A 27,346-nucleotide genomic window follows, 5' to 3' on the forward strand; every position below is an offset into this window, starting at 1 on the left:
ATCTACAGCAGCTGGGGTATATTCTGGCCCAGAGGGGTATAAACTGGCCTAGTCCAATTTATACCCCGGGGTATAGTTTGGCCTAGGCCAGAATATACCCAGGGTATAATGTGGCCTAGGCCACTTTAACCCTGGGTATATTCTGGGTAGGGGGGTTAATCTGGCCTGTTACACCGGGAAGAATGGTGGATCCCGGAGCCTTTAGCCTCTCGATCCACTATCCTATTCAACGGTATACACGTTGAGGATGCGTATGCCACTGAAATCGTGATGACGGGTGTAGAGAGGTGCTGCATAGTTGGTACATGGTCTGACGCTATGGGAAGAATGCCCCTTGTACAGATACTTGTGATTGGTTTCATCACGTGAACAAACCTCTATTAATGTTCACTTTCCTTTCAACAAACTTTGCAAGAATCCATAGTTCAAGCGAATTAAATAAAAGTTGTAACATATCAGAGAAATATGCTTCTTTCTCTACTCATGAGCCACTTCTCCTCACCAATGACCTTCTGAACCCACTACTCTGACGATGGATTTGAGCTGTTTTTCAAAGCGAGTGTGCCTTCCAGCACAGTGAGGTGTTAGATTGCAGCTGCCTATTTAAGTCTATGGACTGTGAAAGACCAGGCAGATCGTACTGCAGCTTCTAGTAAATTTATTTCACCTGTGGACTGGATTCACAGCCACGCAGCTCAGTACAACTGTAAAATGTTCTCCTTTCTGTGTGCTACAGAAAAGTAGAGCCCTTATGGCTGTGTGCGCTGCGTATGGGAGACATAAAAGAGCAAGTCTCTGTCCATTAGTTAACACACAACTGACAATAAGAGCTTAAAAAATTGAAGTTTACAAGTCAGATTTCTTGGTATTCCTCATGCACACACAGAACAGTGTATTCTAAACAGTCACCTGAGATGACCTTGAAATATAACTGACATTTTGGTAGTATCTTGGTAGGACAGAAATATGGCTTCCAGTGGTGGCCCCTGGGCAAAAATCATTCCAACTCTTTATTCCAGAGTCCAACTGAAGTCTCAATATATAGTAGAGGAGTATTGGATTTGTGGAGACCGCTGAGCCAACAACTCTCTTAAGGCCCATTTATGTGGTCAAATTTCTACCATAAATGAGTGTTGATTAAATATATACAATACAATCAATTAATGGCTCATGCACATGGCTGCCATAACTGTATTGGTACAGAACAATTGTTTTGCTTTTTCGCCAGTTGACCAGTGACCTGATGACCAGGAACAAGTCTTCCTGTGAACACTCGCTAGTCTAATATCGTACCATGTAAATGGACTTTCAGGGTGGGGCAACTTGTTGCAGATGGACCTATGGATAAAACTTCAGCCACCTGAGGTGAGCAAATGGCCGCACAATTTTGTTTGACAATTGTGGTTGAGTGGGTTGCCAGAGATTTAACCTTGCGGCCAGATGCATGAATGGCCACCTGCTTAGAGGTCCTCTTCATCCTTAATTTTCTGGAGGCTCCAGATTCTGTGTCTGTTCCTGCTAATCCAAGCCTTTATCCATCTAGTCTAGTCTTACTTTGCTGAAACTGACATTGCAATGTCTCCACCATGGGTCACCCGCCATCGCATTAGCCCAAGAACGAACTATAAAAGCTTTCTACATTTACTCCTAAGTCTCCAGCTGCGCTAAATTGAGATGTAAATGAACTCAATTTTCTTATCTGAGGCTGACATGGTGCCAAATCATAAAGAGTGCTGACGTCTCATTGTGTGACATTGTGCACAGAGCCACTATTGGCACATCGGACCTACTTAAGTCAAACATTCAGCCTGATATATTGTACGTACTCACAAGACGAGGTTTGGTAACAAATGGCGACCTTCTATAAGCTCCGTTGTTCTAGAAGAATGCATTAGATCAGTAAGTATGCAAAATCCACCCACTGTCTGTATTAATGCCGGTATTGTGCACTGGTGACAAATGATTGAATGACACATTTATTATGAAGTAATAGCCCAAAGATGGAGAGACTTAACCCATTCAATGAGATCATGTGTAAGGGAGAGATTACAGAGAATTTACTAATATATCTACGATTAAACTGGTGTCACCCATCATGAGGAATGCTGAGAAGGAAGACGGTGGTTTGTGATAATTTCCCTAGATCCTCCAATGGAAATGTAGAAGTAGAGTTCATCCCTCTCCCTGGTCCCAGTCCTGTCTGATGAGGTGGCTACTAGACAGGGGATAACTTCATATTTTGGGAATAACCCTTTAAAGGAATTGTCTAAGACCCAACCAAGCTGCCATATAGAATGATACATTAGCAGCACCTAAAGTTGGCAGGAATCAACCTGTACATCCAACTACATCAGTCACGACAGTGATCAATGGCCAATCTACGGGAGCTGGCGTACTGCCTCCTACCTGGTGTCATCTGATTAGCCAGAGTGGTGCAAGGGTCGCACCAGTCCAGATAATCTGCAGCAAGAGCCACTGATGACAGCTGGTAGAAGGTGGCACTCTCGCTCCCGGGGAACGGCCATAGATTACTGTCATGGCAGATGGAATGGGATGTGTGAATTGATTTGCACCAATTCTAGGCACTACTAATGGATCATTCTATGTGGCAGCCTGATTGGGTCCTAGTCAATTTCTTTACAGGTTATTCCCAAATTATGAAGTTATCCCCTGTCACCTCACCAGGCAGAACTGGTGTCAAGGAGAGGAGGTGGTGTTATGAACTTAGGTGGGGGGGGGGGCTCAACTCTGGATAAGGGAGGAGAGTCAGCTCACCCCTTGCTGAATACGGCATAATGGCGAAACGCATAGGTCTGCCATATTGCTGAATGTGACAATTTTAAAATGATGAAATAAAGTTCTATTTTTTTCCAAGATTTTGGGATTTCAGGCATTTACCTATTCAGAGGACATGTCATATATGTTAAGGATGAGAAAACCCCCTTATCTCCCCAGAGGCACATATGAAACCGTGATACCCAGTCATTGTTTAATTATCCCATGTAATACCAGCGGTATTCGTATATTACATGTGATTACTCCTGGTAATTACGGACTAGCAATTCAAATACTTAAAAATAAAAAAGCTTTGATTCCCTCTTGCTCAGATTTAATTAGTCCTGTATTGCTGTATGTGTCAGGGAAGTATTTACAGCTCAAAATGTATCCGTTGCTTTTTCTTTTCTTTTTTATTTTTTTAATAATCTGAACCTTAATCCTGGGCGCTGCAGAGAATAAATGTTCAGGAAATATAAGTTTATCATTTTTATAATGAGAATTTATCAGATAGCTTGTAGGAGGAGAGTCGGCCTAATTGTAGACTAATCAACATTAACTGTATTTGATTTATTCACCTTTCAGGAAGGCGCACGGTTTCTTCCAAAACGGTGCCACCTACTCCCTCAGGTTGTGTGTGGTACTGCAGTTCAATTCCATGATGAACTTCAGAAAACATACAACTTGGCAATTTACCTCCTATTAAAAATCCTCTCCGTTCTCAAGAATAGAGGGGAGTTTTAATCCTATAGTTCTGAGTTCTGACATGAAAGCTGGCCAGTCCCAGAGATTCAGCCAGTGTCCCTGCAATTCCCCGATTCTGCACAGACAAAGCTGCTTCTGCACAGATTGAGTCAGCGGAGCTCTGATGCCACCATTGCAAACTGTCCCTGATCAGGAGCACACTGCTCCCCCGGCAAGTAGAGGCAGGGGAGCAGAGCATTCCTGAATACTAAAGCAAAGCCCCAGCTTCTTTCAAGGAGTGTTGAAAAGCAAAGTAAAAAGTAACCTATTAAGGCCATGTTGACATGTGGAACCTACTAGGTGCAGTAAATATCCATACCACTCACCAGAATGTGGATCGCCAAGGTCACCTCTGTACATTGAGCCAGAAAGGAATGTTTAGAGATTTCAGCTCTGAAGACTGCAGAATTGTGAATGCAGCTCTGGGCTAGAAAACAGCCTGTGAATCTGGATTAGAAGATAAATTATGCAATGTATTTACTCCACTTTTTGCATAGATTGTTTAATTCTATTTAGAAATTGAAGGTAACCAATTCTGGTCAGTCTATCAGCGGCACTTTTGGGTTGGAGCACACATGGAATTATTCCTTGTACTTGTTATTATCCCTATTATTTCCCCTCTGATGCTTTTATCTCTGCTCATCTAAGGACAAAATGAATCCTGATTTGACCAGTAATCTCCAGCAACATGTGTTTCCTGAGTGATAGGCAGGAGGCAGTGTCAGTGTTTACATGTGCCGGGTGTCTTCATTGTGCGCCCCGTCCACACCCCGCACAAGTTACAAGTTCATCCCTTGTTTCACACCACGTATCCAAACCTCTATAGACAGAAACAATCCTCATCAGGGGGCTATGAAGAGATTCCGGCAAGCAACCTCAAATCTATACATAATAGATGGAAGGAGTGAGGGGTCCCTGGGGGTCCCAATGCATCGACTGATAATGTGTAACAATCTTGGATAATGTCTTTCTTTATTTCTGTGGGATTTGAGTTTTTGGGTGATGATTTTGTATGTTTTGTTTATATCTTGGTTAGGGATGAGTGGATCCATGGAAGTTCTGGTAGTCCAAAGTTTGGTTTGGGTACCAGAATTGTACCCAAACACGACTGGAATCAATGGGAACCCAAACTTTAGAGCTGGGGAAAAAAAAAAAATCAATCTCCTTCTCCAGTATGAACCCCAAACTTTACAGTTCGGGTTCACTCATCTCTAATCTTGATCTATCAACAAATCTGGGCCCCTAAAAAAGTAAGTCCTAGACGTAGGGCTCATTTAGACATCAGTTTTTCCAATAAAAGTCCTACCCGTGGTTTTCACAGACAGCACTTGTACTTATGATATTCCATGGGACAGTTTACCTGTCCAATTTTTTTCCTCGGAGGGGCTGGATCAAAATCTGCTATGCAAGTCCATATATTCATGAAAAAGTAGGACCGCACTCGTGTGACATGTTGAGTGCGGTCCGATTTTCACGGACTGTCAGAATGAAGAAGGTGGAGAAACCATGCTTCTCGCACATGGAAAATACCTTTGTCTGAATGAAGCCTTACAACCCACTTACTGTGCATTGGCTCGAGGGGAACAATAGGTTAACGTACAGCTGGGACATACAGGACGCGTGCTGCCTCCATCTACTCTCATTAATGTCATATTCTGGGTTCCTTCTGTGGCCTCCTTTGTGTCATCTCCTTAAGAAATACAAAGACTGTTGTGTCGGCTGGGATTTTCCGCATGATACGGGGTCTGTGTGGGATTGTACAATCACAATGGATCTCCCACTCCGATACAGAGACTTGTGGCTGAAGGAGGAGATTATTCCAGCTCATATGTGACGGTGACGTAACGGAAACACCAAACAATGACATCAAATAATCTCCTGCGTCCATCAATGCATCAGAATTTTTTTTTTTTTTTAAAGCTTTTTGTACTTTCTACAGGAAAAGGAAAAAAAAATATGTTTTAGGCATTCCCTTTATTGTGCCAGCACACTTTGGTCTTGCACTTGGCAAAACGCAACATATCTGCTACTTTACGTAGCTCTCTACTTATGGATTATATATGTACGGTACATCTATTTTTTTCTGGCTGTTCCACGTGTAATATCTCGAGGTATTAAAATAGAAACCTATGATTCCCATCAAGGCGCGCTGTCCTGATTTGCTCACTCTGGCTGCCAGAGTAACATCTGCTTAGCCGACGGGCAGTCGAGATACCTTGCGGATGCTCATAGAAGAGCTGGAATATGTGTGTATTCCTGCAGACTGGAGGTGAACGTGGGTAATGAGCACTGGATTTCTGAGAACGGCGCGGACTATGTTCTCCTGCTATTACTACCCGCTTGCCTTGTATAATCATGTTCACACTTCAACTGTGCAAACTTGGCAAAGAAAGCGTCCTGATGCTCCAATGCAAATTTATAGCAGCCCCTTCTATGTGGACAGCTCCTTTTGTCTCATATTTCTAGATGACAGAGACATGTGACTGCACAGATCTGACTACACAGGGTTTGTTTGTAGTCTGTTACCATGGAAACACACAGGATCTGTATAGGGAAAAGAATAGGAGAGATTTAAAAGGAAGCTATCATCTGATTCATGCTGCCCAAATGATGGGCTGCATTAATCAGAGTTTGGCTGCACGTAGAGACCAGTTCAGTCTTGGGGAGCAGGGTGGGGGGAAGCTGCTGGGAACTATGTGAATCAGATGACTAGTCCAAGAAGCCAGTTCCTGGCACCTTTTCCAAACCCTGCTCCATTAAGACTGACCAGATCTCTCCCTATGTGTGTGCGTCTAGGGAATGGGGAGAATCCACTAGAGGCCTGCCCCAGATTATTCATCTAAGGTACATAATACCCAGTCGGCTTTTCTAAGCATGTTTTCTTTGACACGACATAGAACTTTGGAATAAAAACATACATGGCGGTAGTAATGAAGCCAAACTCTGATTAATGCTGCCCATGATTCGGGCAGCATGAATCAGTTGACAGGTCCTCTTTAAATATCTTATTTTCTGTATACAAATCCTGTGTGTTTCTATGGTAACAGACTACAACCAAACTCTGCGTAGTCAGATCTGTGCAGTCAAATGACACTCTCGCTCATGAAGATACAAAAGACAGTAAAACATACTGGGCAGCAATGACGCTGCCATTCATGCCACCCGTGGTTCAGATTAATTAGATGACCATGTCCCTTTATCAAAGTTGTTTTAGCAAAGTTGGCATTTTTTCAGTTTCATTATTAAGTTTTTCAGGCATTTAAAAAAAAATAATAATAATTAGTATTAAATGTGCAGCCCCCTGAAACTTCCTTAGCTTGGTAGCATCCTAAGGATACTATGATTTTCTGCAGAAAGTCGGGCATGACAGTACGAGTACAATGGGGGAAACGGGAGATAAATGTTGCAGTCAAGTAAACATGGCTGCTCACACACACTGTGTCCAGATAAGTCATTTATTTATACAGGTACCTGCTCAGACAAAACAGAGAACAAAGCAGAGGAAACCACACAGTCAGATCCTTCAACCATAAAGAATAGATCCTACAATGCAGGCTCATATTTTTCCCTCACAGCTGCCATATTTCCTGGAGTTGATCCTTTATCCGTGTAGCAATTGCTACCTACACAGTGACCATAAAAACATTCATATCCCCCTCTATGAATATATTAAAAGCCCACCAGACGTTGGTCGTATTCCATAATTTGGTACCCATCAGCACAATAGCAGGAGCCAGTGAGAGATAGCCCATGTATGACTGGCTCAATTCTTAGTATCCATCATCAGCCACTCTTGGCTGTAATGTCTCAGAGGCTGCGTTATCCAGATGATCACCATCTACCAGCTTCAGTGCAGGAGCGAGCACCATAAGATCTGTACGGAATAGGGCGGCCGAGCAGCACGATGCTGAGTTTATTGCAGGCATAGGGCAGTCCGTGCTGTGGGTTAATACCAAAACCTCGAATAGAGTGATTTAGACAAATGATTATATTGCTATGTCTTGCACGGTTTTTCTTATGAAAGTGGATGAACGGTTTAAAGAAGACCAGTCACCAGTTTAGACCTGGACAGTTTTTGCTCTTATTTTATTCCCACTGCTCCCCTGAATATTCCATTTATTTTTTTAATATATCTTTTTAATTTGCCATACGGGTACAGAGATATGGACTTTTGTATTTAGTGATTTTTTTATGGCATTTTCAAGGGGTTATGGTTCACAGGATCCTCTAGGGCATGTCTTTAGGCTGCTCTGCATAATTATCCTGAGAGCACTGCCCCCCTTGGTAAAAATCACAAAAATTAGCTAACTAAATAAAAATGCCTCTGGAACCACAGCTTAAAAAATAAACGAAAAAAGAAATACTCAGGGAGCACAGGGAACAAAATAAGTGCAAAAACTGGCCACTTATAATCTGGTGGTAGGTCCTCTTTCAGTATAGCAAATGGCTTCTGCACTATAAAAGAGTTATTGCAGAGTAAAATACGAGAAGTATATGGAGCACCCCCGTGGGCAAGGGGTACTCGGTACCGGGTCCTTCGGTTCTCAGGGGGGATGTCACGGTGGCTGACCCGGTCCGTGGCCCTCGGGAGGTCCGTTGTAAAAGGGGAAAGGTCTTTAAAGGGATATGTTCGTGACGCCACGTGTGGTATTCGGTCAAGGTGACCGACGCTGCTTTAAGGGGTCTGCTGGGGTGATGTTATGGCAGCTAGATGGTATACCTTCCCACAGGTGAAGTATGTCTCCAGGGCTTCCCAGTGTGTAGATGGTGGATGGTGAGAGGCGCAGTGAAGAACGAGGACACAAAGTTGCAGTCTCTTTACCTTTTACTGAAGGCTTCAGCATCCGCAGTCCAGAGCACCAGATCACAGGGTAGTCCGGCCGGTTTGGAGGCAAGTCCAGAGTCCCCTTATCCAGGTAGAAATCAGTAGCCTTCCTCTAGCACCTGGGTGTTGTAGTACCTTACTGCTAAGCTTCTCATAAGGTCCTCACAACTGTTGAAGATGTTACAGATGTTATGTCTCTCTCTCTGTCCCCCAGATAGGATAGGACAAACCCGTATGACCGGTGGCTTGAGGCTTTTTACAGGTACTCTATCATGTCCCGGCCTCTAAGCGGTGCCACCTTGCCTCCTGGGTGTAGGGGTGGACAGGTAATGTGAAATTAGCTGTCCTGCTGGTCTCTGGAGCAAGGCATAAAGGACTGTTGCTCCCTCGGTGTTCCGGCTACCGGGATCTTGCACCTCAGAAGGAGGCAGCCTGTGCAGGTCAGAACTCCTCTGATATCCACTCCTTTGCTACGACTTCTTCACCCTCTCTACAATACAGTTCTCTTTCCATGTCTCTTTCTGGAAGCTGCCGCACATGGGGCAGGCGCAGTTCCGTGTCCTTCTGTCTCGGCCTCTGACAGGATCCTACCCCTGTCAGGGACCAACTACCTGAGCAAAGCTCAGCCAGCAACTAACTAACTTCCTCTCCAGGCAACCAGTTTTACCTAAGTGTGAAGAGTGCCCTAATAAATAGGAGCATAGCTCCCCCTGGTGGCCTGGAGTATGAAATGTGTTGCATGTTTGTGATACCTGGATTCGGTTGTCATTCTTTGCCTCCAAACGTAACATCCCTCTCCCCTAGAGGAAAATGACATTACTGCAACGACCAGGACCCTGGGGGCGCTGCATATATACAAGATGAGAAATGCAGTGGTACCAGTTAGGTTGTATCTGTAAATCTCCTTTCTCATTGTTCCTTGTGTATGGTAAAAAGTCCATTTCAATGTCCAATAATCTAGAATATATTCCATGAGATATGGTTCCATCTCCTAATGCGTGGCCGGTAGCATACTCCTCCCAATACCTCTGAAAGTTCAAGTCATGTCATTTTCTTCCAGTACAGGGGGACACTTTTGACCGCAAAGTATCCAACGCATTTTGGAAACACTGGTTCTCTGAGGAAGGAAACCTTGAAGACATGGTTGAGGGAAGTTTGGCATGGAAGAACTTGACCATCCGTATCCTCACCCAACACCATTGGGATGAACTAGATCGGAGATTGTGATCCCTCTACAATTTTATGTCTAGTGGTCTCAGTATTCATGCTTGACATATCCCTGCTCCAGATCAAAGCTTAACTTTCTTATGGGTTGCTCCTGGCTCAGGGCTAAAAAAATAAAAATTGGCAGATGACAACCAAAATATTTGGGCCCGTCCTTACTTTATTTCTCAACTTTTAGCTGTTTGACCTTTTTAGTTACAAATAAATAAAATCCCATAATGGGTTAAAAGCCCATTATTACTAAATTGTCTTTGGACATCTGCCTCTTTTTCAGCTTTACAAACGTATCGCGGCACAGTACCAGGATACGTGGCATGCAGGTGTGCACATTTAATTTCTTCTTCGCCCAGATGTGTGATGGATCTTATGCTCTGGGCCCACAACGGAGCTGTTATTTTAATTTTCAAGTGAATTGCGAGCCCATAATGTGTTGGATGCAAGGTTGACACACGAACCTTTGTCTCTGGGTCCATGTGTTTTTGCCATGCATTGAGCCTGGGATCTCGGCCAGGAGACATGTAGCTGCAGCAGGAGCGGTTTGGCATACGTTACATCGGAGCGCTCCTCAATTCCTTTATTCCAGCTTCATAAAATGTGAAATCTGATTCTTTTGACCCTGAGTGCCATAAAAAAAACTCCCCGGCTTCTACGAAACATTTGACGTCATTTACCGGTTTAAGGAGTTTATGTTTAAAGGGGGTCTTCACTGGTGCAGATCGCAGTGAATAATCCAGTGCAGACCATTCTGTACGGGATTATAACCATGAGCAGGGATGCCGCTGTAAGAGATGAGGCAGATCTGGTGCCAGCCTTGCACCCTGGGGTATGTAGCCATGTTATAAATGTGCATTAGTGCCCAATAGGTTGGCGTTACACCATCGGGAACGGAAAGAAGATGGAGTCTTGTCCTTTACTGTATGAACACTTTTACATGCAGCATATCCTGAATTGTAAGCTTTGTTACTGAAGAATGCCATAAATGGCAGCCACTAGAGTTGAGCTAGATCCACAGGACCTGGGTCCAAACGCCATGTTGGTAGTCCATGGCCGCTAGACCAGAGCTCTGCAAACCTCCTACTACTCGTGACAGCCCCAGTTCCTCTTCTGATTAGCAGGATTGCACGGCCGCCCACTAATCAGAAGTCATGACAGGGATAGCTCTAACATAAGAGTATTATATAATCCAGAGCTGTATTCATAATTCTGCCAGGTAAGAAAAACCATGGACTACTTTGATGCCCGACTCGCCCCTCTTAGTTTAGCCGGTCTCCTATTCTGACAGGAGAGAGTTAGTATTTCCAACATGACGTTACAGCATCTGGTATAGAGACTGCCTGCACTGCACTAAGGAATTATGTGTGCTCGAAAACATGTAGAATTGTAAATGCCGCTCTGGAGTACAATACAGGCTGGAACTCCGTGTCGGAGCAAATTTAGTAGAAGGTGATCACAAGGAAGTACATCTTTGATATAGTCGTTATTTCATAGTTTATATAAAGAATATAAGGTGGACACTCTCCTTAAAATTCCTCTAAAATTCTGCGTTGATGAGGTCATTTCATAATATATCTATATATCAGTTGGATCGGTGCTGTTCTGATTCCAAATTAGCCCGATGTAGATATGGTAAAAAAAGAAAAAAATTGTATATATAATACTGATTGCTTGCAACCACCACTGGAGGGAGCTTAGGAGCATACTGCATACTATTATAACAAAAAGAATCTGAAGACCCACCTCTTCCGACAAGCCTACAACCTGCAGTAACCACCGATCGACCAAACCGCTGCATGACCAGCTCTACCCTCACCCATCCCTTGTAGATTGTGAGCCTTCGCGGGCAGGGTCCTCTCTCCTACTGTACCTATTATGACTTGTATTGTTCAAGATTATTGTACTTGTTTTTATTATGTATACCCCTCCTCACTTGTAAAGCGCCATGGAATAAATGGCGCTATAACAATAAATAATAATAATAACAGTGTATGCACAATATGCTGTGTGCTCCCTCTAGTGGTGGTCACAGACATTCAGAAGGTTATCTTACAGGATTTGGAGCTCTGCATCAGGAAATGGAGCTTTGACTATTATAAAGATATATTATAAATGAAATCATCGAATTTCAGAAATCTTTAAATAAAAAAAAATACAGCTTAAAGTTATTTTTTTATCAGGGTAGATAGCAGCTGCTGCTAAGTAGAAGAGCAAAAACAGTCAATTCACAGCCTTGGTTGCAATATAGTAGGAATCTTGCAGTTATGGCAAATGTGTCCAGTTAAAGGGCATGTCTCAGATGCTTTGTGGTCATCCCAGATTCTCCAAAACTCATTGATTTCAGCAAGTTTTACAGAAGCCAGCAGGGAATGAGTATTTTATGTTATTGAGTTTTCTTTTGTTTTTTCTTAACCCCTCTTTAACTTTTGGGTCCCATACAAGACCCCCCTACAGTTTACACACAGTGGCCAAGTCTCCTGCAGCTTCTCGCTATGTGTGTGGTGAGTATAATTCTGACGAAAAGCACAAGTATCTTGTGTTCGGGACGAGAGGATGAGAAGACACTAGGATTCCAATATCTAAGCCAAAATCAGACACATTCCCATCTGTTTCACCCGGGAATTATTGTTACTTCATTTACTAAATTTATGTCAGATGTTAACAATGATGGGAACATATACCGAAGGCTTATACGGGGGACAGTGGTCTCCAGATGTTACACAACTACAACTCCCACCATACCCTGACAGTAGTTTTGGGGTGATGTCTTCCAAAAGTCCTATAACTCTAGTTGAAAACGATTAGGAACCACTGAGTCTTAGTTTTAAAATCGCATCCATAGAAAGCCAGCAATTTTATATCAAATAGCTCAAAAAATGGCTAGCGCACACAACGCCTGCTTACCCCTCAAGTTTTGCAAGCAGAACACACCAAGAAAACACTGGCCGTTTTTTTCCTGGAGAGTCTTTTCTGCCGCCTCTACGGCCGTTTTTTGCAGTGGCTTCGCTGCTAGTGTTTTTTTCTATCGTTGTATGTATAAAATAGCAGCTTCAAGAATGATCAGGTCAGTTCTTTTAACCGCTTTGCGTTTTTGGAAACTTGAAGTGGTTAAAAGAAGCTCCAAAGGCCGAACATCTGAACAGGGAGTCGTTTTTACAATGCAGTGCTCGCGTTCAGTATTTTTAGCATTTAACGCTTTTTCAGGTAGGTAACAGAGCATATCTGTCTGAAAAAAGGCTTTGTGTGAACATACTTCGGGATGACATTTTAAAAACGTATTCTTCCCTTGAAGAACATCTGCACGGTTGCCATACTTGGGCGCCATTTGCCAGCACATCATTGTATGAGTTGTATTAAAGTGGTATTCCCAAAATAAAAAGTTATCCAAACTATAGGGGATAACCTAATGATCACTGGGGATCCGACTGCCGAGAGCCCCTGCTATTATGATAATGTGGCTTTGCTGAGCCCTCTCTCGACCACTTTGGAAATATCCCTGTAAGTCATTTGGGAGGTGGATATTTTCATCAAAGGGGCTGTCCCATAATCAACATATATGAGTTATCCATAAGAAAGAAGATAAATGCATGATCATTGGGGACTCTGATAAACCATTCCCCCACTGATTTAAAGACTGGGGGATGCTCAAGTTCCCTGTGTGGATGAAGCATTACTGAGCATGTGCACTACTCTATTAACTTTCTAGAAAAGTTAGGCTGCCTGTGTCATTGTGGTATTTTCACTGAGATTGTACAAGAAAGTCATGGAAAGACCGTAGCGGCACTAGGCTGCTTTGGATAAAATCCACACTATGTGTGTGAACGCAGCCTAGTAGACAGCTAATGGAGAATTGATTGCACATACTCAGTAACGCTTTACCCACACAGGGGAATTTAGGCCCCCTTTCTCTGGATCAGTGGGGGTCTCAGGAGCCGAACCCTGAACACTCATATATTTATCTTCTATCACATGTTTAGGTGATAACTGTACGACCCCTTTAAGTACCTTCCCATGAAGTGGTGCCACCTCTAGGATCCGCACTTCTGCTTTGCATTCTTCTCTCCTTCCCATGCACTCATGACTTATGGCTTGGGGGTCCGTCCTCTCTGGCACGACATGTGATGGCTTTGTGTTGGAAGCTCCTTTTATAGTATACGTTCTCCGGAGCCGTCCTCTCATTGTTCATGGCCCTTTTAAATACAGACGGCTTTTTAAGCTGATAATTAAAAAAAGTTGGCATCTATGTATATAGGTGTATCCAAAGAGTTGCCTCTCCTTGCATTTATGTATTAGGAAATACCAGTTCTGGAGCCTCTTTTCTTAGATCTTTGTATCATGTCGTTACTCTGTTGTTCTGCCTGGAAATATAGAAAAATTGACAACTGGACGGAATGCACACTCTAGAAGGGAAGGGATGGTAACGCCCAGTTGTCAGTTTATTCAGACATTTCCAGGAGGAATAATGAAGAAACAGCCCATGAGTTGTGACTGCTCAGCCTGATAGAAGCACAAAGTCACTTGGTACAGGAGCACAGAAAAGTTTCACCCAGCTGAGACTCTATTTCCAACATCAATTAAATGCCCACTTTTACACACTTTCCTTTCATATACTTGGTGATTTTTTTTTTTTTACACTTCCCTGAATCCTTTGCCTCCATCACACATAGGGCGAAATGATAAAATTCTAGTTACCTGCAGTCACCACTAGGGAGAGCTGAGAAGCTGTATACGACTTCCTCTGCCCTCCATACATACTTGGCTCCTCTTTAAATGCTTATAATTTGGCTGCTTGCATTGGCCACTGTCACATGTCATAAATGTTTTTTTTCTATTTTAATGCCGCTGTTCTCCTGAATCCGACGACATTTTTCTTTTGTTGCTGCGCCTCTCCAATCATGAGATATGGCCTAATCTTCCCTGTATATAAATATCCATTTTTTTAGTCAAATGGGTGTGGTGCTCAACGCTCTTGTGGGCGTGTTTTTGAGGACCAAGCCCAGTTGGCTAAACAGACTACATTACATGCAGGAAAGAGGAGGCCATATCTCAGGAACACAGAGGAGCAGGAACTAAAAAAAACAGCACCGGATTCAGGAGAACAGCGGCATTTACAGCAGGTTAAAAAATATATATAATCCAACATAGTAATGAAATGTGACAGGTCTTCTTTAAAGGAGATGTTCCAAAAACAATATTTATTACATGTTTTTTTTTTTTTTTTTAAAACTCCATTCTCACAGCAGATTTAGTGACCCCTGTTCGTGGATCATACATTTAGACTGTGGTTAGGTGTATAGGAACTTCAAAGGGTGTTGTCCCATAAACAACATATCATCCAGTCACTGACTAAATGAATGATCTCAGGGGGTCTGACCAGGGGGCTCTAACTGCATACAACCCCCATTGAATGCAATGATAAAGGGAGGTAAAATGGCTCCCCCTAGTGGTCACTGCTTGCAGCCAGAATGTTGTGATTTCCCCTACCGGGATGTAATACAGAAGATTAAGAATTATTTGTGCATTGTCACATACGGTGGGGAGGACCCTCTTTATTTTTTGGGCTATCAGTAGTCCTTTAGGTGCGGACCCCTGAATTATGAGAGTACACGAGCGGCGGTGGCGTCCTTGCAGTTTGCTAAATGACTAATCAGCGTCAGCCTGTGCAGAACGTTGCGCCACTCAATGACTAGGACCATCTGTTTTAGGAGCCGCCGCCGCCGCCTCCTCCAATGAAACGTGATATCTGTCAGTACAGTTCCGTTATGGCTGCAGAAAATGAAATGGAGACTAGCAGGAGATTTGAAGCCCCCTCTGCTGAGGGATGAGCGCTGCCCCCCGGCTAATATCCGCACATGTTCTTGTATTGTCTTTCAGTGACGGTGACGGTTGGAGGGAAGCAGTATCTCCTGGGACTCTACGACACCGCAGGACAGGTATTTGCCACAGATTGTATATTTCCTTTTCACAGCTGTCAAACATTACTTGTAAAAAAAAATTTGTAGTAATCCATAATGCGGCCGCTGTCTCTAATAAGGGAATTTCCATTTTTGACACCTAAAGAACCTGCAACTATAGTCAGCAGGGCTGTTACTTCTCCGGGCATGTCTGCTTAGAAAATACTTTTATTCCCCCAGCTTTTCTTACCATTCTAGGTGCAGATATCCCTTCTGGAAATGTCTAAACAAATCGGGTGTTCCTTCCCATTACCCTTGGGCGATAATGTCTTAGTCCGCAGTTCTACAGATGCACTGACTGGTCAGACTCAACCTTGACAAGAGTTCTCCGATGTAGATTTGTGCATACACTTCCCAGAGGAGTAACTGAGGGACGTCACACAATGCAGCATTGCCAGAAAGGATGCTCCTGCATTGTTATTTGTATGGGGAACAAAAGATTTCAATAATACAGACATGTCAGGAGCACTGGCCCCGTTTTTTTTTTTTTTTTTTTTTTAAGGGGACTGCAGTCCGGTTTTGTATTAATAAAGCTTAATCACCACATATATGGAAAGTTCTACAACTTTCTCTTATACTTTGAAATTTATAAAGTTTTAAGTATTTATTCCTTAGTTTTGTAGAAGTAAGGGGGCACCTTTATGCTTTCAGTTCCCCCAAAAAGATCAATTAACCCAGTTTTCATGAACAAATTAAAGTTGTTGTCATGATTAATCTTGAAGAGCGCACCGCTCCACAGCCTCCCGGTTTCCTGCTTGACAGTGCGCTCTTAAATGATTGACAGTTTGGATCAGCGGCATTGTCACACCGCTGGCCCAAACTGTGCACTCTCACTCTCTGATTCTACCAACAGAGGAAATTTTTTTTTGCAGCGATTTAGACCACCTTCAGACTGGTATAGAACTTGTGCACTCCTTGCCTTGATAAACCAGCCACCTCTGATGAACTGTAAAAGGTGGCCGGTAAGCTAGGCAATGAGATTTACACAAGATGTGCTAGTTTTCATATGTACTTTGCAATTTTCCCCATTGAGAGAACTCCTTAAAGTGAATTCCTTGCACGCTGTACAGTAGTCAGACTCCTTTTGATAAGCCTTGCTCATTTTATGTCCAAAAAGTGCAAAAAAAAAAAAAGCTTTGCTGCCGACACCAGCACTTTTCAAAAAAGTCGTAAAAAGGTTGTGCACAATTTAGACAGCCACTTCTTAAATGGAAGTGTCCCTTGTGAAATATAACCAGCAAGTACTCGCCCTTCGTTACCGGTGCCTCTCCGGTGATGTCGGTGCTGTGCCTGCCCACGCCTGCTTGACATTGGGTCGGGTGCATGTGTGTTTAACTGCACTAAAAATATAGCCCCAAAAAACAATGTTGGATTGTATTTTTTTCCCCCACTAATTCACCCCGCTCAGAATTTTTTCCCCCCCGTTTTTCAGTACATTACATGATAAATTATCGGCATTCAAAACTACAACACGTCCCACAAAAATCGAGCCCTGGAATGGATACAGGGGACAAAAAAAATTAAAAAAGTGAAAAAAAGGGTGGGAAAAAAAAAATGAGTACAAAAAAAATGACCAGGCCCTTAAGAGGGTAGGGTGTACAAATCTGCTGCAAAAGGGGGGAGGCTCCTGCTGCAGCCAGTAAGATACGGAAAAGTAATATGGAGGGGAGTCACACAATCAATATATTCCCTAAATATTTCTCTGTTTTAACCATGCAAAATAGGAATAATAGAAAAGGAGACTAAAAGGAGAAAATATTTTCTTTCTTTGAGCCTTTTTATTTGGCGTCAATGTATATGATACTCGCAGCAACTGTGGCGCAGTACAGTGTAACACCAGTGTAGGATGCGTGCCATGTCTGGAAATCGTTAGCACAGGAGAAGGAATTTCCTGGCGTACATGATCTTTAGGGATCAGCGGCATTCTGCACATGCTGCTTATCTTTATGTACATTTTTTTGCGTTTTCTGCAGCCGTCCAGCTGATGACTTGCGCCGGATGGACACACTGATCCTCCCGCACTGATTGCATATTTTACAGTGTCCCGTGACGTTACAAGGTTATTGATGTAACGGATTCAGGCTGTGCTGGATTAAATGGCCGAGTGCGCCTTCCTGAGACTAATTATACTTACACCCTGGCGCCAATGATCCCACTGTATGAAACCAGTATCGCTGCCGACAGTGTGACGCGGCCATTACAGGACGGAGCGAGCACGATGAGAGCAGCCGTCCCCAGCTGCCGTGTCACATAAGAACGCCGAGACCTTTCCTTTCTATAGTAAATGTATCTTCACACAAGGTTCTTAGTTTGCTGCACTCATTACATATTGGATCACAAATTCTTCTAGTTGCACATTACGGCCAGCTAAGTACTATCTGTACACAGGCTCGGACCGGCCCACTGGAAAACACCGGCCCCCATGCAGAAATCGGCTCTCCACAAATATGAGAAGTAGTTGGTGTGACACCCCAGGGTCCTGGTTGTCACAGTGGCATTGCTTTCCTCATGGAGAGCGGGATGTCTCGCTTGGAAGCGAAGAAAGATCTTCTTTATCGGGTAAACACAAACATACATGTTCACACTCCAGGCCAGAAGGGGGAGCTTTGAATCAGCTTATGGGTGGCTCCCCTATATATATTCTGGTCTGGAGGGAAAGTTAGTTACTTAGTGCCAGACAGCAGGCAGAAAGACGTGTGAGGGGCCGTGCAGCCAAGAGGGTGCTGCAGCTCCTGGATTGAGAGAACACAGAGAAGAACACATAGTAGAGAGCGTGCAGGAGAGCAGAGCACAGGAGAGTGAGACCTGGGGAGAATAGCTCAGTCGCAGCTATCTCCTTGCAGAGCGCAGATACCGGTAGCCTGAAGACCGAGGTTGTGTCAGACTCTAAAAGGCACAGCAGAAACTGGCAGGACAGCTGGACTACACGTCCCTAACACCCAGGAGACACAGTGGCGCATAGAGCCGGTGTCGTGATAGAGACCCTGTAAAAAGGCTCGAGCCACCTGTCATACGGGTTTGTGTCCCACCTTTAAGGAGGACAGAGAACAACTGTGAGGACCTTGACAGAAGCCATAGGCAGCAAGGAACCACACCACCACGCTAGTAGGAAGGCTTCTAACTCCACCTGGTAAAGGGAACTCTGAACTCGCTTCCTAGCCCCCCGGACCCTGCCTGCCCTGTGATCTGGTGCCCTGGACTGTGGCTGCCTGAAGTCTTCAGTAAAACAGGTAAAGAGACTGCAAACCTGTGTCCTCTATTTCTTACCACACCACCCACCATCTTCATTCACACACCGGGAGCCCTGGGGACCCAGCTTCACCTGTGGGAAGTTATACCATCTTAGCTGCCATAACATCACCCCAGAGGACACCTTTAAGCAGCGTCGGTCCGCACTGACCGAATACTACAGGTGGCGTCACAAACACAAACTTTATTCAAAACTCCTTTAAGGACATTCCCTTTAACATGGGCGCCCAGGGACACAGACCAGGTCGCCGCCACCATGACATCACCCTTTAAGTACCGGACCAGGTACAGAGTACCACAGGGCCCTGGCGGGCATTACGTTGGCACAATACATTTTACACTATGTACAGACATCGGCATCATCTCAACATTCATTTAACAAACTACCAGGTTTACTATTATATAGAAATATAGGCAAATTTGTGAATGAGGGTTATGTGATATTTGCAGGTAGCTCAACAGTGTAGCTGGTGGCCCCTGATGCCCCAGTCCGACACGGTTTGCATTACTGCTATAGCAGATGTCATGCTCTAGAATGAATAAACGGGGGTATTCCCATCTCAAAGTGATGGTATATAGCTAAGATATGATCCAAACTCTGGAGCCCCCACTAATCCTGGAAGTGTAAGGATAGCGCGTGCAAGAGGACCCCGAACATCCTAGTGATCTTCCTACGGTATATAAGACACAAGAGCCCCTTTTACCCCTACCTGACACAGGATGTAATAATATGCTCCATGGCGGGAGCCGATGCTGGGTGATTAACCCTTTAAAGACACTATCAATCATTGACAGCGATATTTAAGGCATCAGGTGATGATCATGGGGTGCTGATGGTTTGTAATGGCTGCTGGGGGGTGGGAGGCTGCTAAAGACCCCTGTTGCCACCATCCTGGTACTCCTGTTAAGCCCAGCCTTGGCCTGGTTTCCACAGGAGACTGTGATTTTTTAAAATATTTAACAGAAAATAAAAGAATACAAGCTTGGTATCATCGAGAACCATAAACACCAGGTTGTCATTTTTCCTGCACAATAAATACCCTAAAAAGAAGAAAAAAAAAAAAAAAACAATGCGAAATTACTTTTTCTACTATTTTGCTGCACTTGGATTTCCCCTCCTCCTTTTTTAGTACATTAGATGGTAAAATGAATGGGGGGAAAAAAAGAAGCCCTAATAGGAATGAGGATGGAAACAGAAGCGGAAAAAACTAAAAAAGTGCTGATATGATTATGGCCTGGCCATATTGTGAAGTACAAGGAATGATATGAGCGGGTCCTATATATCCCGTAACGTGTTCTCTATAGCAGTAGATGCAGCTCATCCCCATTTCTGCAGCCCGCTGCTTTATGGATATGTTACTGCTGACATCTAGTGGCTACATCAGATATTGCTTTTTGTTGCAAACTTTATAAAAAGATTTTTATTTACTCACTTATACTGAATAATGAGTGGTTGAACGTAAGTGCATTAAATATGGAAAGTAGTAATAATGTGAATAAATCTGCTTGCTTCTCTACAGGAAGACTATGACCAGCTCAGACCTCTCTCCTACCCCAACACTGATGTATTCCTGATTTGCTTCTCCGTTGTCAATCCAGCCTCTTATCAGAACGTGCAGGAGGAATGGGTGTCAGAGCTCAGGGCTTGTATGCCACATGTACCCTATGTCCTAATAGGCACACAGGTAAATAGATTGTCCCTTCTGCCGAGCCCGGGAGCCAACAGCAACGTCAAGAAGTTGTTGTCTACAGCTCTTAAAATACCGTAATTGTGTCAGAACACAGATCAGTCTTGCAAAACCGATAGCAGGCTTTGCAGTACAGATACCAGTCATTGCACATGTACAGCAGGTACCTTTAGAAGTCTAAAGCCTTTTGACAAATGAGGTGATGACACTAATAGGACCTCCTGTGTGCCATTAATGATGCAGATTTTGAATCGTCCCCCCCCCCCCAAGAAAAAAAACAAACTTCAAGTTGCACCGTCCAGAGCTTCCCAGAAAACAGACTGTACTAAACAGCAGTTGTGTTCAGCTGACAACATTTTGGAAGGACTTAAAGGGGATGTTTAGGATTAGAAAAAGATGTCTGCTTTCTTTCCTAAACATTGCCAGCCCTGACCAGGGGTTGTGTGTGGTATTGTTGCTCAGCTCCGTTCACTTCAAATGGGGCTGAGTTGCAATACCAGACCCAACCCATGGATACAGATGACGCTGTTTCTGAAAGAATGAAGCCATGGTTTTCTAATCCGTACGGGTCCACATCCTATTGGAGATTTTTAGTGGATAAGCCACTACTCCATAGCTCTATAAAAGTTCTTTCCTTCCATTAACTCGGGCTGTGAATGTCAGAACTGTGAAATTGTCGTAAGTAAGGACAGCGATGTCGGGACCGGTCGCTGGGCCTCCAGCCCCAAACTCAACAGCCGTATCAATGCCAACGACGCTGAGTTTGGGTCAGGAGACTCCCTGCCGGTCCGGATATCGCGGTGCTCATTCGGCCCATGAATGTGAGACCTGTGAAACCAGCGCATAATGGGAACATATCAGGGAAGTACTGACCATGTGATTTCCTATATCATATACAGCCAATTGATGTAACGGATTAGGGAAGGTCCACAGCACAGCATTGCGGACAGGTTTTCAGGAAGGAATTTGCTTGTTTAGATAAGTCGGTTTTTTATCCCCACATAAACAGAGCATTCATGTGGGAGAGGAGAAGAAAAATAAGTTTTTATTTGGATCAGACTCGCCCCTTTAAACTCAATGGGTGCAAAAAAAAAAAAAATGCCAAACTAAGGACATGCAATGATCAAAGATATAAAAAAAAAAGGTAAATTCGTTTGTTTTTTTTAAGCGTTTTATTTTCTAATTGTGAATGTAAAAAATAAGGCACTCTTTTCACGCACCCATCTGAACTCAGCCTCCTGCCCGCAATGCTGGGCCCGACCCTGGATCTCATGACCCCAACTGCAGATGAGACAACGCAGCCACAATACGGTCATCAGTGCTCAGAAGTGGGTGAAGAAGAGGGACAGTGGAACAGACCCTATATTCAGGGTCCAAGTACGGCCACGAGAATCCCGCCCTGACCGGCCTGATAGACATATATGATGCTACGGAGATGGAGTAAGGAGACCTGCAGCCGGTCCGGACGTGGTGATTTGTACCGGGACCTGCACACACTAGCCTTCTGTTGGGAAGTGACAGTCAGTCTTTTGTTATTTGTAATTCCAGATTGATTTGCGCGATGACCCCAAGACCTTGGCTCGACTTCTTTACATGAAAGAGAAGCCCATCAGTTATGAGCAAGGGATGAAACTTGCAAAGATGGTAAGTTGTCTGGCAGAACTGAGTCGCTCCTTCTTAATAATAATAATAATTTTATTTATATAGCGCCAACATATTCCGCAGCGCTTTACAAATTATAGAGGGGACTTGTACAGACAATAGACATTACAGCATAACAGAAATCACAGTTCAAAATAGATACCAGGAGGAATGAGGGCTCTGCTCGCAAGCTTACAAACTATAGGAGGCATCTTTTTTCCCTCAGGCATCTTAGGGTTCACAACATCCATTTTTCAAGCAGAAGACGTCAGGACTCACTCCTTTAGGCCCACAATGAGTTTGGGTGAGTTTTAGACACGGTGTACTTTTACTGCTCATGGTGGGAACATCGCCTTATTGGGAAACACTTAAACCCAAAGTGTCTCTTAGGTCATTCTCCGATCGTGTTTTTGTGTTTTTTTTATTCCACCTGCACATTTTTTTTTATTTTTTTTTTATATATTCGTCTTGGACATTTTTAATGGCATTTTCTGGACATTTTTTTGTTGCCATTCCATTAAACAATGAAGAAACCGCTAGAGATTCAAAAAGGCAGCTGGGCCTCTTTTTAGCCTTCCCATTCGTTTGTATTGTAAAGTATTGAGCATCTTCCTAGCAGAAAGCACCAGGAGAGGGCAACTTCTTCTAAGGCCTGAACATATGAACAGCAAGTTGCTTTCCAAAACACATGAACAGGGCTGTTCTTTTGATTGTTTGTGTTTTTTCTTTCTTTTTTTTTTTTTTTGAGAATGGATCTACTAAAAAAAGTGTTGGCCACACTCAGGATGGGAGATCTGCTGGCCAGTTCGTGCATCGTGGTCCAATTTATATGTCAGTCCGGCATGGCTGCTTTTTCTAAAAAAATAAATAAATATATATATATATATATATATATATATATATATATATATATATATATATATATATATATATATATATATATATATATATATATCCCACCAAGTATTTGCACATCAATCAGAGGGGGGACGTGAAAAAGTTTTCTTACTGACTAGAGTCTGGCATTTCTCCATACCGACAGATGTGGTACCACTTGTGTATGGGATCTGGAGAAACAATGGACTGGCCCTTCACCCTTAGACCTTTTTTTGCCCCCTTTATTAGTAATGAGTGAGCATGCTCGGGTGCTCATTGAGTGACTTTGTCATGCCTCAAAAATATGTTTGAGTCCCCGCAGTTGTTATGCAGCCGCAACATATGCAGGGGTTACCTGTTTGTTAGGCAATCTCTGCCTGAGATGCGGCTGTCAAACAGCTGTGAGACATGCAGCTGCGGGGACTCGAACATATTATTCGAGCACGGCGGAGATACTGTGTTAGCACCTGAGCATACTCTGATAACACCTTATCCCAGCATGATCGCTCATCACTAGTCCTGATCTGTGGGATTCCCAAATGTCATAGTGCTATCGGTCATACATTTATGGCCCATACTACATCAAAAGTTTTCTAAAGCTTCCCTTGAAGTCCTATCCATGCTGACAACAGCTCCCTAGACATCAGAGCATTAACCATGGTGGTAATAATATGACCGTGCCGCAGCACCGTATCTGGAGATGGCTTGGACCTGGCCTTGACCAGCAGGACATAACGGTGCGTAGCCCGTCCAACAGAATGGCATCATGTGCTGAGTGTGCGCGTCTTTGTGTTTTTCGACAGATCGGAGCACAATGCTACCTGGAGTGTTCAGCGCTGACTCAAAAAGGGCTCAAGAACGTGTTTGATGAAGCCATCCTCACCGTGTTCCACCCGAAGAAGAAGAAGAAAGGCTGCGGGAAGTGTCGCAACTCCTGCACAATTGTCTGAGCTCATTCCTACAGGTCGGATGGTGTTTATTGTGCAGAGCTAAACCGCAGAGTGTGGACAGACAAGAGCGCTCGGTCCGCGAACAAAGCAACGTGGAGGATATGACCAGAGAAAATACCTTCTCCTGTCGGGCGTGGAGCCCTTGATCTGTGACGCCTCCATAATGCAACATGTAACTCTCTGTATCTCACCTTCCCATCCCCTCACACTGTGACATGCCTACATATACCATATGTGCCTTCTTCTTCTAATGGACACCCTCAGTATGTATGCGACAGGGTGCGCCGCTACCAATGTAAAGACTTCACATCTGGAAGGATAAATGGCGAACCTTCTCTAAGCTGTAGATAAAAGCGTGTGATCTATCATTAACACTAAGGTCAGTGCCAAGGTGCCCGCTCTCTGGGGCCTACATGATGACTGTTTCCACTAGCGCCGAGGAGAGAGAAATACGTCTCACGGATAGGAGAATGGAAACGGCTTCTGATTCTGTTTTCTACATTTTAGTTGACTTTACTATATATAATAAAACCCACAAACCAACATGTCCAACATTTGTTGTTGAAAATTTCAAAATCTGAGTCCACAATAGCCAAAAGGTTTTCAAAATGATCAAACCAAGCCCAGGCGATTGCTGCACCCAAACAGTTCAGCACACCTACCTTTACCCTTCTCTTACTTGATTGACAGCTCCAGCTGAGCAGAGATGGGTGTAAAACATGGAGGTGGGAAGATGAACTGAGCAGTTTGGCCACACCAAGGGTGCACCATGCACCTGTGCTTGGTTTGAACAGTCATCTTATGCTGACAAACTCCTCCTCTCTAGACCTAGAAGTTACAGCAATGTTCCCTGACCATGGCTTTTTCCACTAGTCACAGAACTAGAACTCCCATCATGTCATAACAGCCTGCAGATCTAAGGGCATGATGGGAGTTGTAGAGTTAAAACAGCAGGGGGAACACTAAGGGTACGTGCACTCTTCTGTGCAGAGTTTTTCACAGCCTTTGGACAGTCAGTAGTCTCAGTGGCTCCTAACGGACAAAGCGCCAAAGAAGGGACCTTTAAGGATGACAGAAATCACTGGATGTCACTACTAGGCCACAGTATAGGGCAGGTGAATGGTGTCACATTGTGACACAATTTAGTGAAATCAGCCAGCTGCAAAAAGTCAAAACTGGGTGATTTTTTTTTACAACATGCTTGTTGGTTGCAGTACTTTGTCGCATGATGCCACTGACTGGGGTCACCCACCTTTTTTGTATGACTTGAATCAGATTCTGCTCCAAAATCTACATCAAAAACATGGTGCTGGTATTTTCCATTACTTAATTTTTTAGCATTTCCAATAAAAAATATTATATATAACTTTTTTTTTTTTTTTTTGTAGGAAGCTCATTCAAAAGCAGGTGTTGGAGCAAAATCTGCTTCAAAATCCTGGTATAAATTCTCACGGTATAGTCATAAATTCTGAGGCATCTAATGAAAGGTCTGGTGTCACCCCAGAGAGTAAAATCAAGAAAATGTGACTTTACGGTGTCAAAAAAAAATAAAATACATTTTTTTAAAAATCTTAAAATTGGGAGATAAAAAAAAAAAACAGTCCAAATATTTGTACATAAAATTAATACATTTCATCACAAGATTACCATGAGGTCTGCAACATTAATAGTAAAGCTTATAAATATATTTATATACCTTATATGAAATGGGCCGGCACCCTACTTTGCAAAAGGGGGGGAAAAAACAACAATTTATCTCTGAAGTCTGCTGATTTTTAGGGAAAACTGGATGAACCATAATTGTTACTTTAAAGGGAACTTGTGACATTACACATAGCAACCGATCTGCCAGCAGAAGACATTAAAAATACCAGTTAGACAAACAATACACTGGGTTATCCTTGAATACACCCTATGTCCATCAGGAGATATATACCATAATGGTCCCGTACAGAAATACGTGTATACAACCTATAATTAATTGCACAAAAAGACCTCAATGTACAAAAAAATTTCCAAAGATTTTTATTGAAAATAATCCAATCTATAAAAAACAGCAGTGATGGAAATGGTACCAATATAGAGGCACCCCAGGCCAGAGGTAAGTTTATAACAACCTTAAACCCACCGCCACATATATCCAATTATCATTAGGGTGAAAAGTCTCTCTTGCCAAACGGCATAGTAACATATACTACCCTAGATACATCACAATAAGTGCGGCATAATGAGAGTGCAAATAATTCATAATACCTCTGGTCCGATGGTGCCACGACCCCAAAGCAGCAGAAGACATTGAACAGGTGGATATTTGGGTTTGTTGGAAAAAAAATGCAGCATAACTTGTATTTTCTCACTTTAATCCCTGCTTCTTCTGGGCTTAGGAGTCCAGTGGGCGGGTTCTTAGTTACAGTATCACTTAATAGGACCGCCCACTGGACTACCACGAACTGGCAAAAGGGATTTATATTAAGAAAATAGAAAAGTTCTACTGAACAAAAGACAGATTTCACATTGGGAGGCTGACGGTCACCTAGATCTTCCCAAAAACAGTAACTTGGTACTCTAAATGTTATGTAAAAGTAGGAATTTCCTTATATTCAAAGGAACAATTTAGAACATAGCCATAGAATACAACAAGTGTTTAATAGGAAGTAGTCACTACAAAGGAGGTCCCCCGATCTGTACACAGTCTGACCACCAGGAGAGGAGACGTGGTGGCCGCGCACGTGTCCGGCTCATTTCTTTAGGAGTTCTGTACACAATGAGCAGGTTCCCCCCCCCCCACACCCTCCCCTCCGTCTGGATTCAGAAGACCCAAAGCAACAAATGGACAGAGCTGACATATTTACGAACAGCAATTGGAGATATTGAAAATTTGAGGAATTGGTATAAAGTATATTAGAATAAACTTGACAAGAAAATCTTTGGAATATATCAGGGCTTTATGGCATCACTGAATATACAGCTGGGCATCTCCCCATGTCTATGTACGTACACTATATTTACCTACAGGAGGCGCTGTCAGTTTTACTGCACATAAATCTATAAAACAAGTATAAAAAGACAATCCTGCAGCCTCGGGGGGCTCCTCACAGGGTCTCACACTCTGTAGTCGCAGTGGAGCAGACGCCGCAGTCACATCTGATGGCCACGGGGTATGTGAAGAAGGGGTCCACATTGGAGATGCAGTTGGGTAATTTCACTGTGACCAGCCTGGTCTCATTGTAGGTGCAGACTCTGTGGTAAGCGTCTATGAGCGGAGGGTCAAGGATCGGCTTCTGTAAGAAGAATAAAGAGATATCCATAGGTAGTAATAAAGCATACGGTATCTTAAATCCAGAAGAATCTAAGGAATCAGAAAAATCTTATTTCTAAAAGCAAAAACATAATATATGTATATTTTTGGGTCGCGTCACTTGCGGA

The 27,346-nt window shown here is 43.3% G+C and overlaps 2 protein-coding genes across 2 annotated transcripts in view; one reads left to right on the top strand and one right to left on the bottom strand.

Moving 5' to 3' along the window:
- Nucleotides 1-24,463, top strand: part of RHOJ (ras homolog family member J) — a 78,534-nt gene extending 54,071 nt beyond the window's left edge. Inside the window, exons 2-5 of the mRNA XM_077265896.1 lie at nt 15,437-15,495; nt 20,286-20,450; nt 22,002-22,097; nt 23,774-24,463. Of these exons, the coding sequence (XP_077122011.1) occupies nt 15,437-15,495; nt 20,286-20,450; nt 22,002-22,097; nt 23,774-23,920 (467 nt within the window). The 3' untranslated portion in view covers nt 23,921-24,463. The remainder of the gene's footprint in view (nt 1-15,436; nt 15,496-20,285; nt 20,451-22,001; nt 22,098-23,773) is intronic.
- Nucleotides 24,464-26,885: 2,422 nt separating this feature from the next.
- GPHB5 (glycoprotein hormone subunit beta 5) overlaps nt 26,886-27,346 on the bottom strand; it is a 43,068-nt gene continuing 42,607 nt past the window's right edge. Inside the window, exon 3 of the mRNA XM_077265907.1 lies at nt 26,886-27,201. Within this exon, the coding sequence (XP_077122022.1) occupies nt 27,013-27,201 (189 nt within the window). The 3' untranslated portion in view covers nt 26,886-27,012. The remainder of the gene's footprint in view (nt 27,202-27,346) is intronic.

This window comes from Ranitomeya variabilis, chromosome 1, assembly GCF_051348905.1.
Source record: "Ranitomeya variabilis isolate aRanVar5 chromosome 1, aRanVar5.hap1, whole genome shotgun sequence".
Classification (NCBI taxonomy): domain Eukaryota; kingdom Metazoa; phylum Chordata; class Amphibia; order Anura; family Dendrobatidae; genus Ranitomeya; species Ranitomeya variabilis.